At 36.7% G+C, this 12,319-nt stretch overlaps 1 protein-coding gene across 1 annotated transcript in view; it reads right to left on the minus strand.

Moving 5' to 3' along the window:
• Window positions 1-12,319, minus strand: part of Galk (N-acetylgalactosamine kinase) — a 60,456-nt gene that overhangs the window by 550 nt on the left and 47,587 nt on the right. Inside the window, exon 6 of the mRNA XM_074176526.1 lies at window positions 6,148-6,403. Coding sequence (XP_074032627.1) covers window positions 6,148-6,403 — 256 coding nt within the window. The remainder of the gene's footprint in view (window positions 1-6,147; window positions 6,404-12,319) is intronic.

Raw genomic sequence — 12,319 nt, forward strand, 5'->3', positions numbered from 1 at the left:
AGAAAATCGTATAGTATCTGTTCTTTATGAAAAATCTGTTTCGTCATTGGATGAAGCGAAACAATTTTTGAAGAAGAAGGAATAAATGAAAGCGTGAACGAATATTATGAAGAAATGAATCGAAATCGACCCAGAGTATGGGCGTTGAAATGGTGTAATATTGAGGGTGGAAAATTGTTTCCTACGATTTCAACCGATAGGTACAATAATAATTTTTATTCCAGTCAGGTCATATTTACATGATATTGGAAGAGTCACAGACATAGATCAGATGAAATGACAATATTGAAAGTTTTGAAGTTTATAATAATAACCTGGGCATCCGAGTGTCAATCTCACTTTATCTTTTTGCTCATGAATTCTGATATGTCATAGTAACATTCGTTAAATATAAAGTTTTCAAGTTTCCTTTTGAAAGCATTGACGTTGTCTTTCAGTCTTACACAGGCAGGCAGATGATTTAGAAATTGAATTTCTCTGTATATTGGGCTTCTCTCATACAGAGTAGTTCCATGTTTAGGAGGCCTAATGAGTTTCGAGGGTCTGTTTTAGCAGAATTTACCGTCAGAGTATTTCTGTCACACCACTTGGTGAATTCCTTTGCCAGTATATTCATCATCATTCATCATATGCTCTTCAGACGTTTCTACTTCCGTTGCTAAAGTGGTATCATCAGCATATAGAATTAGGTGTCTAATCTATTTTTTTTTGCTTCGCTGTATATACTGTTTGCACTGTTCATGATAACAAACTTTTTTTTTCTTTCCTTCTCACGGTTGGATGGAAGAGCAATCTCTGCAATGATTTATGCGTAGATATTGAACCCTGCCATTTCATTGGTTGTAATTTCATGAAACCATCAATGAAACCAATCATTATTATTATTGTGAAAATTCTGTAATTACTATCATGGATAAAGTATTTTTCGCAACTCAAAGAAACCGCAGTTTCCACGAGTTCCGTCGTGAACTCGTATAACACAATGATAATCTAATCTCGAGCAAAAGCGACTATAATTTTCATGCGAAAGCCGGAGATGGGTTAGTTTTATTGAATTGCTTTGGGTGCTCTATTAAGACCCTCGCCAACAGACATCGTCTTAGTTTTCAGATAGAAAGTAGATCCAGGATCTGAAGTGTAAATATTTCAGCAAGCACGATTATTGAAATAACCGTCTAATGGATTACGGGCAGAAAATAAGTTTCCTTAATATACGCCTCTTCATCGCAGATCTCCGGTGTTTGATGTTTTAGAAATCAAGACTGTCGGCTTTGATCATGATGGCTACTACTCAATTTGATAAACAATATTTGTACAATTTCAGACAGACCATGTTTTAGGTTATCCCATTAATGATATCTGGGAAATGGTAAGGTTCACAAGTATCTGAAACTCGAAGACATACATTAGAATTATCTTGAAAATTGCTAGAAACTTTATTTCAAATATCAATATTCTTGAAGGAAATGTATCAATGAATACAGAATATATGATCAATAAATTTGTAATATCACAACATCCGAACGCTCCTGGTAGTTATTCATCACAAATTTACATTCCCTCATCCAAAATATCGCCTCCTTCGAATGTGAATGTTCAACTTTGAATATAGTGTGTAACAACGAAAACTCAACAGAGCCGTTTTTGAATATAAAAAGTCAGATTTTTAAAAAAAGCTCGGACACGTCGATTTCTAATCAAAGGGGGACACCTTTCAGACTAATCTGATTTTTTGTAGTACGCACCCCCTCGGAGGGGGGTGCGTACTACAAAAAACCCTTATTTAGATACGGAAAGTAGGTCGAGTGGCACCGTGTTTTAAAGGCCTTTCGAAAACCTTTACAAGTATGTTAAAAGAAAATTTTTGTAAAGATTAGTTTTCGAGATAATTTGAAGTCAAAATTGTCATGTTAATAATACATTAGACAGACCACTCGGTAACTTGTATGCCTAAATAAAAAAAATTTTGAGCAGTTCTTCTTATCAGTTTTTTGTTAAATGAAATCTCTTTTTTAAAATCAATACCCACTCCTTTTCTTCCAGTTGTCATTAGTACATCGTTCGATTGTTTTGTTTAAACGGGTCGTGTATTGTTATTTGTTTAAAAATGCCTTATACTACTGCTGAAAGGGTTTCAGTTATTGCTTTATTTTTTGGCAACGACCAAAATGCTAATAGAACATCAATTTTATTTAACCTAAGCAGAAATCACGTTCTGGATTTGGTCACAAAATTCAGGGAGACAGGTTCGGTTTCAAATAAGAAAAGAAATGTTCAGAGAAGGGTAATGATTGATCAAGTCATCATCAATCCCAGGTTAAGTACCAGAGGTTTATCAGCAATGGCCGGAATTAGCCATATGAGCGCATGGAGAATCCTTAAAAACCACAAATTCCATCCTTACAAAATTAAACTTGTTGATGAACTCATTGAGGATGATTTTGACCGAAGACAGGAGTTTTGTGAGGGCATGAGTGAGAGATTAATGCAAAATCCCGAGCTGCTTTATAACATCTGTGTTTCGGACGAAAGCTCATTTTATTTAAATGGTTGCGTGAACCGTCACAATTGCCGTTATTGGTTGGATGAAAACCCAAGACAATACGCAGAAATACATACCCAACATCCCCAAAAGTTGAATGTCTGGGCCGGAATATTATAGGTCCATTTTTCATTAATGGAAATTTAACCGGTGATTCTTATTTACAACTTCTTGAAGAGGCAATACAACCTCGTATAGTTGAAATAATTGAACAGGATCCAAGATGTCAAGATGGATTTATACATTTTCAACAAGACTATGCACCACTCCATTATGCCCAGAAGGTTCAAAATTTTTTGAATAATCATTTTGAAGGACAATGGATTGGCAGAAGAGGTCCAATTGAATGGCCAGCACGATCACCAGATTTAACACCACTGGACTACTTTTTGTGGAGATATTTAAATTCTAAAGTTCATGCTACACAGCCAGCCAATTTGGATGAATTACGTCGTAGGTATATTGATGAATGCCGAGCTATAACTCCTGAGATGTTGAATAATGTAAGAGCAAAATTCGAACAAAATCTTTATTGTTGCATTGAGCAAAATGGCGCACATTTTGAACATTTAGGTACTCTAAATTTCCTATGTGCGTTACCCTTATTAGGTGTTACTTTTTTTGTGTGTGCTTTAAAAACATTTATTGGGATTTATCAACCCTAAAACAGTTTTTTAAACTTTTCTGTGTCATCAGCATTCAAGGAAATCAGCAGGTTGTATTCGTTGTGTGGGTAAGTTTATAGTATGATTCACTTTTTTATTAGAAGCATAAAATATCCACGTCAAAAGGCAACCTTCATGAGGAGGTGCCACTCAATTCACCTAAAATGTAAGGGTGGTAACCAACCCCATCCCCCGAAAAAATCTCGTAATAAACAAATGATTCTTACTTTTTTACGAAATCAAATGGACACGTATTAGCAGGTTGTCATAAAAAGCAAAAATTAATTTTTTTATGAAAGTTCTGAACATAAATTGTACCTTAAAAACAATTTGATTTATTTTAAAAAGAGTTGAACTCAATAAAAATACCTTTAAATCTTCAAATTATCTCGAAAACTAATCGGTACAAAAATTTTCTTTTAACAGAGATGTAAAGGTATTCGAGAGACCTTTAAAACAAGGTGCCACTCGACCTACTTTCCCTATCTAAATAAGGGTCGTCGGACGTACCCCTCCGAGGGGGTGCGTACTATAAAAAATCTGATGAGTCTGAAAGGTGTCCCCCTTTAATTAGAAATCGACGTGTCTGAGCTTTTTTTAAAAATCTTACTTTTTATATTCAAAAACGGCTCTGTTAGGTTTTCGTTGTTACACACTGTATATAGGTACGGAATGAATTAATGAATTATTCAGATATTCAGAGAAACGAAAAAAACAACCCTTGAAATCCAGGTCCTGACCTTTTCAGACTCACAATCCCGAACTTTCTAGCCCCAGACACGCTAGTTGTCGATATAAGGGAGTGTACCAGAGGAAATTCTTTTTCGTCTGATCACATTTTTTGTCGTGTTCCATAACTCGGCAGGTAAAACTCTCCAACACGAAAGGAAATTCCTATTAACCCTTTGGATGATACGGCAAGAGGACGGTGGGGGGTTGAACACGGTGAGGGCTCATAATACTCGTCCGTGAAAGTGAAAAGCTTCAGGTCGCCGTAGACTTTTGAAATAGTCCGGGAGTTTTGAAAAAGTTTTGATTATTTCCATTCGTGTTGCATTTAAGTTGAACAAAGGTGTGATTTGAATTGAAGTTGTGATGACTTCACCACCCAATATGACTGTGATTCATGGAATCTCCGGAAGTTTATATCATGACATGACATGACATGATAAATAAGACATGTCACGACATATTATGACATAACACTTCATGACACGACATGACAAGACAAGACACAACAAGACATGCCAGACGTAACACATGGCATGATACAACATGACATGACACGACATGCTTCGATAAGATAAGACGTTACACATGACGACATTATATGATACAACATGCCACGATATGACACGACACGACAATACAGCCTGACATGACACGTCCTGACACGATATCACATGACATGATACGACTCGACAGGATATGACACGACATGACACAACAAGACATTACAGACGTAACACATGACATGATACAACATGACATGACACGACATGATACGATAAGATAAGACGTTACACATGACGACACTATATGATACAAAATGTCACGATATGACACGACACGACATAACACAGCCTGACATGACACGTCCTGACACGACATCATATGACATGATACGACTCGACAGGATATGACAACACGGCATGACCCGACACGGTATGATACGACACGACATAGCACGACACGATATGATGCATTATGCCACGACATGACACGATATAACACGACATGACATAAGAACAAAACATACCATACGAGTATGTCGTGTCATGACATGGCATGGCATGTCAAAAACGTTTATATGTCCTGAATACATCAAATTGGACTAATCCAATTCTGAGCTGATAATACAGACATGCTTGATGTGAGAAAAAATTTCGAAACTGTGCCAAACCGATGTTAATTGGTACAAACAGTAGCTTTGCTTCCTACAGGGTAGTAATTTAGTGAATATTCATATCACACTGAGTTATTGGGGGAAAAGGATTGGGATATAACATGCGATGACATGACATGGACATGACAAGAAATGACAGGTCTGGACAAAATATAACATGACAACACAAGGACACAGCAGAAATATGGGGGTAGAGAATAACAAGGCATGACATGACATGACAGGGACATGAAATGACAGGGCATGACAGGATATGACAGAGCATGACAGGATATGACAAGGACATGACAGAGATATGGCATGGACATGACAGGATTTAACAGCGATATGAGACGTGACAGGGATATGGTAAGGACTTGGCTTGAGATGACAGGAAATAACAGAACATGACAAGGCTATAACAAGGATATGATAGGACATGACATGTCCTGACATGATAGGTACATGACAGGACACGGCATGATAGGAACATGATATGGACATGACAGAGACCTGACAGGACATTGCATAATATGCTATGATATAGCTTCATATGCTATATAAGATTTGACATATCAAAAAACATTCTTATGTCCTGAGTACATTAAATTGTATAAATCCAACTCAGATATTTTGAACAACTGGCTTCATTTGGGGCCATTTTTGTAACATTTGAAGTATTTTACTTCAGATATCTCTTGAACAATGTACAATATCAAAATCAGCCAAGAGTCAGGATTAAGTATCTCTTTTCATTGAAAAAAATGGAGAAAATTGTAAAAAGGTTCCGGAAATATGGAAATTCAACTATATTTTCATTAGTGTTCCTTTGACATTGTGAACTTGACAAAAAATGCCTTCAAAATAATATTGGACCCCAAACAATGTTGACCTCGTACAACGAAATAGCACTGCAATGAAAGAATAATTATTTCGTATTCCACTATTAATCTTGAATTCCTACCCTCGAAAAAATACAGTAAATCTCCGCCTCTCTCTCTCTCTCTCTGTCCTTTATATTCCACCCACACTATCGATAAAATACGGATACTAACCTCGAAACACATGTAGGGCACGTTGTTTCAGTTTGAAGCTCTGGATGTGTTTCGTATTCTGCGTCAGTGAAGTTTCTGCCAAGCATTCAGAGGTAGTTTCCAGTTCCTTTATGACTTCCTCTTTCATGTAAGGCGGATCGTGCAAAGTTTCCTCTACTAGCGAAATCATAGCCTGTAGATCGACGCGAAGAGCTTTTTGTAGTTCTCCTAATCGCTTTATTTTTGCCCATTCCAGTCCTCTTTTCTTGGCCATTACCTAGATTGTACAATAGAAATGGGTTACTGAGCAGCAGAAATGATAGTAATGACTGAACATATTTCTTTGTCAGACACAACGCAATTTTATATCAGCAGAATGATTCCAAGAAGAACTATATTTCCTTCCATTCATTACATTGAATTTATCAAACAAATTATCTATTACACACTGGTTCAATATCAATTGATTGGTTTCGGATGGTATCAACCTGGTCATATAATAGATGATTACTGGAGAAAAAGAAAACATATGTATTTCGTCATCAGAAAAATATAAACCATTAACTTAAACTGATGGATTCTGATTATTCATTCAGAGGAATCTGTATTTATATTAAATTTTAAATTTTGCAATCAGTTTTTCGGTGAAGAACTGAATAAACTTCAAATTTGAAAAGGTTCTTGAATTATGTCTGTGTTAAAATATGTTTTTTCTAACCAGCTGTCGCACCCCTACGAATGACAACCCTCAGAAGTCGAAACTTGTCCGAGCTAAGGAATAACGAGGTCTTACCTTTTTGTGATCCATGACACTGATACATTTTGATGGGTTTCTCGCGCAAGCTGCCAATTCAAAGAAATTTTTGTATACGTCTTGTACAGGGTGATTCAAAAATACTTTGACAAACTTCAGGAGGTGATTCCTCACAATATTTTAATATGAATTGTTCAAATAAATAAATGTCCGGAAACGTTTCGTTTCCAAGATACAGGATGTTGAAGTTTTATTTTTATTTTCGATTTTTTCAAATAACTTTTGAAATACTGAACTTAATTGAACGAAACTTTGTAATAGGAGGTTTTTGAGGTGTCGAATTCGAACCTGATGTTCTTTTTGCTCTTACTCGTAGGGGGCGCCACCTACACGTCTTTTTCTTTTTTAAAGATTCATAACTTTTTTGGGCCTACTTCTAGCACATTTTTCAGTGAAAAAATCGATTTCTCTATCATATCTACGTAAATAAGCTACCCTTGTTACTAGTCGCTATAAGCAACCGAAGTTTGTCAAGTTACTTGTCAAGGTACTTTTGAATCAACCTGTATAAAAACCAATTTATAGAGTTAGTCCAAGAATACCAAATATGTCCATTTCATATATTGAAGATGACATTTTTTCAACAGCCTTAACTGACTCTGAAGAAGTTGAGCATATTTCAATTATTTCACAAATCCAAAACAAAAACAGCCACCACAAACTAGTCAACTTGGCTGGTGAAAACGCTGGTGAAAACACTTTTCACAGAAGTTTATTGCACGGTCGTGATTGGGACATGACAGGGACATGACAGGACATAATAGGGACATGAGCAAGACATGACAGGGATATGAGAGAAACATGACAAAAGAGGACATGACATGATAAGGACATTGAAGGGACATGACAGGACATGGCAGAAAATGACAGAACTTTCAGGAACATGACAGAATATGTCATGTCATGTTATGTGTATTCCGACGTATGATAACGAATTGAGAAATGCAGACTATTTGACCTGGTTCAATGATATGACATATCATGACAGGAAATGATATGGACATGATCAGGATATGACAGGAACATAACATGATAGGGACATGACCAAGACATGACAGGGACATAACATGTCATGACAGAACATGATATGACATAATAGGGACATTGAAGGGACATGACAGGACATTGTAGGAAGTGACAAGACATGGTAGGAAATGAGAGAACGTAGTAGGAAATGACAGAACATGTAGAAACATGTCAGAACATGTTATTGTATTTGGACGTTTATTGACGGGTTGGGAAATGCAGAATATTTGAGCTGGTTGAAGGTTATGGCACCTGTATCTGTGGAGCCCCATATTATGGAGGTGTTTTCTTAGTTGACAGTGGTCAGTTAGGAATTCTACTGTTGAGCGTAGAGTTTTCGTGGTCATCGCCAGTTATTTCTTTGGCGCCAGCTACCCAGGATCGCCCAAGGAGATTCTGGCAAGATTTCATCCTTTGATTCCATTCCATCTCTTTAGGGATGGAGCATGGGTGTAACATTTGGCTAGTTCCGCAATTGCCGAAGTCATCAGGACGTAGATGCCACTGGGTCCAGCCGATTCCTTGGCTAAAGAGTCGGCAATGCGATTACCTTTACTCCTGTCGTGCCCTTTAACCCATCTCAGGGTAATGTTATTATCTACCAAGGCTTTGCCAAATTCTTGGTGGAACTCTAGCACTAGCCCTGAGGTTACACGTTGTCTGTTCAAGGTTGATAGGGCTTGTCTGCTGTCAATGCAGATTGTTGTTTTTGCCAGGAATTCCTTTCCTGGTCATTTCTTTTGTGGCGATTGAGATACCAACCAGTTCTAAGGATATGGCGTATCATGATAGAAAATGACAGGGACATGACATGGTAGGGACATGACATGACATGAGGGGGACATGACATAGACATGACTAGGAAGTTTCATGGATATAACTGGAACATAACAGGGACATGACATGTCATGACAGGACATGACACGACATTTTAGGGAAATGACATGGATATGATCCGAACATGAGAGGAACGTGACATGTCATGACAATACATGACATGATAGGGACATGACATGGACATGACGGAAATACATGACAGGAACATGAGTTGATAGGACCACTGAAGGGACATCTTGTGAACGAAGTTCCAAAACTGAGAAAGAAACATCGAACAGACTGACTGAAGAAGAGTATGCTTCTGTTTTCATGCAAGTGGACACACAGTTTATGAAAATGAAGACTGGCTACAGTGCGTAATCCAAATTTTTCAAATGCATCTCTGCATGACTGCCTCCAGCCTAGCTGAGTCCACTTGTGAAGTAGCGTAGCACAGAATCAACAGAGATTTCCTATCACAGTCACTTGCCATGCATCTCTATTCAATAGAATCATTTCTCAACTCACTGCACGGCTTTGCTTGTAGTACCAAATTCGGCATATGATTTTGCATTCTCATATATAGTGAAATTCTCTTGGATACCACTCAAACTGAGTCTTATTACAGCTTTCCCACTCACATTTAACATTAGATGATTTTTCTTTGCCTATGTTTCCACTTGTTGATAGGGATTTTGCGGAATTCATGAGGAGCTTCATCAATAAAATTTGTATCATATGAAACCTAATGAATGTAACCATATGAAATTTTGTGAGGTTATTGAGGTGAATCATCAGGTCAATGGCGAACAGGGTTTTAATTTACACGTGATAAGAAAGTTACTGCCTTGAAGTTGACTCGATGTGTTTAAATCATTTTAGTTATACCAAATTATGCCAGTGCATAGATCATCCTCGTTTTCACTTCAAATCACTTTTGGGAAATCTCACATAGTTCTTCAGTAAGACCTACTTTGTGTTTTATAAGCAATGAATACTGTCGAATGCTTCAGAGAGATTTCTACTACATCATTTGCAGCACAACCTCGAATAAATGGAACACTAGGAATTTCTCTTGCTGAAGTTCTCACTTCAGCCAGACTGTACTATACTATAATGGCCTTTCCAAAGTCCGATATTTTCAGTTTACAACTCATTGGATATTTGGCACAGCGTTGTTGGAGGAGTTAAACGGGGCATAACATTGAAATTTCATTATTCGAGATTGCGTTGATGGTGTAATTTAATGTCGTTGGATTCTTCTACTTCCGAAATGAAAAAGTAATGAACCAATAAATTCTAATGTTCCGATTTCCACGAACGCCCGAGGAAACTAATAATCTTTCCCAAAACAAATATTTGAACAGTTTCGATATTGGAAGGGCTGAACGTATCTATCATCAAGGGACAGTACGCGGTGTGTCAAGAAATCAACGAAACCAATGGATTTGAGAAGAGAAAAAATTATTTTGAACATATGAATGTCATTGACGATTAAGAAACTGATAATATTCGGAGAGGAAGAGTAAGTAATATAAAAAAAGGAGAAAATGATTCCAAATTGAGTAAGTAAAAACGTTTCTGTGGTCAGATGAAAATGATCCGACGCTATGATAATCCAAATGGAGGAGTACAGATTCAAAATTCATGAGTAGGATGGAAAATTAGAATGCGCAGAAGAGAAATGATTCGAAAAAACAGTTTTTATTCGGTCTCCATACATGCAATTCTCTTTCATAACTCACTTCAGTTTCCGACTACAAATATATCATTGTATGTACGAGTGAACTAGTCTTGACTGGTCTTTCATCCTTGTTATCCCAACACTTTCGAACCATTGTTTCTCACCCTGAATAATCTCAGGGTTAGCTTACTTATCTCCATTTCCGCAACCTTCAGTAATTCTTGGATGTTGATGATGTAGGAATCGAAACAATAACACTTGACGCATTAAAATCTTGAAGATATAGAATTTGACGCATTCACACGTTGAAGATATGAAACTTGACGCATTCAAATGTGAAGTTATGAAACTTGACGCATACACATGTAAACATGTAGGACTTGACGCATTCAAATGCTGAAGATATATGACTTGAAGCGTTCACATGTTGAATAAGTAGGACTTGACGCATTAACATGTTGAAAATATAGTACCTGACGCATTAACATTTTGAATATATGGAAGTTGACGCATTCACAAGTTGAAGATATATGACTTAACGCATACATATGCTGGAGATATAGAACTCGTCACATTCAAATGTTGAAGATATAGAACTAGACGCCTTCACAAGTTGAAGATATAGAACTTGACGCATTCACAAGTTGAAGATATAGGACTTGACTCATTCACGAATTGAATATATAGGACTTAACGCATTCACATGAAGATATGGAATTTGAAGTATTCACAAGTTAAAGATATTTGATTTGGCGCATCTATATCTTGAAGAGATGAAACTTGACGCATTCACAAGTTGAAGATATTGAACTTGACGCATTCACATGTGAAAAATAAAGAAGTTGACGCATTCACAAGGCATTCGAAAAATGCAGTTTTTGGAGTAGAAATTGGAGTTTACTGATTTAGTTTTCGCAAGGCTGCTGAATTGTGTGCTTGTGGACTGCGTGTCCATATTTGAAGCAACTTCCAGTGTTATACGTTTTATCGTATTAACTGCCTTTAGGAGTTCTTGTGAGCAAGAGAGGGATATCACTCGCGTTGGCCAATGGAAAAAAGTGATTGAGTTATTGTCAAATTGTTTGAGACAACTGCTAGAACTGCGTCATATAGAACATCTCAAGGATCAGTTTGGGGCAGTACTTTCATTCTTTTCTCTAGATACGAATTGTGAAGGTCAGTTTTGCAGATGACACGGTTCTTGGAAAAATCTCAAACAAGAAACCGAGCTTGATTTCCAAAATGTTTTCGAATAGAATACTAAACGCAGAAATTTAAAATATCTTGGGTCGAAATTTAAAGTAAGAGCTATGAATGAAACATTCAATACGATAAGTTATAGTGAATTAACTATTTCAGAGATTTTCTGAACAAAAAATATCTTGGTATGTTTTGTTATTTGGCACAATCTTGAATATCTTACCAAATTCAAGAATGGGTTATGGTCAATTATTGTTCCATGAATAAAGCTAATGAACCCATGAAAATAAACATCTCTTCTTTGGAATGTTGATATTTTGGAAATTCGATAAGTAGAAATGAAATTATCGTAAATCAAAGATGAATATTGGTGTTTTTTTCCGCACTGAGAAAACTATTGGCTGGAAACGTGTAGATCATTCAACACCTGGAAAAATGTCGATAGATTGATCAAGCATGAGAAATACGCCAACACATCGTCAAAACGACGAATGATGAAAATTAATGAATTCTGCAATATAGTCGAGAAAATCATCATCCAAATTGAAAGCAGTATATTTTAAGGGCGGATCAGTTTTTGGGTGGAAAATGCTTTTTTGATTTATTTTCCATACAAACAATTGCGGAAAACTTGTAATAGTCTTTTTATAAAT

This window comes from Leptinotarsa decemlineata, unplaced genomic scaffold (genome assembly GCF_025532065.1).
Source record: "Leptinotarsa decemlineata unplaced genomic scaffold, Ldec_3_MD MMD2_tig00001719_RagTag_RagTag, whole genome shotgun sequence".
NCBI lineage: Eukaryota > Metazoa > Arthropoda > Insecta > Coleoptera > Chrysomelidae > Leptinotarsa > Leptinotarsa decemlineata.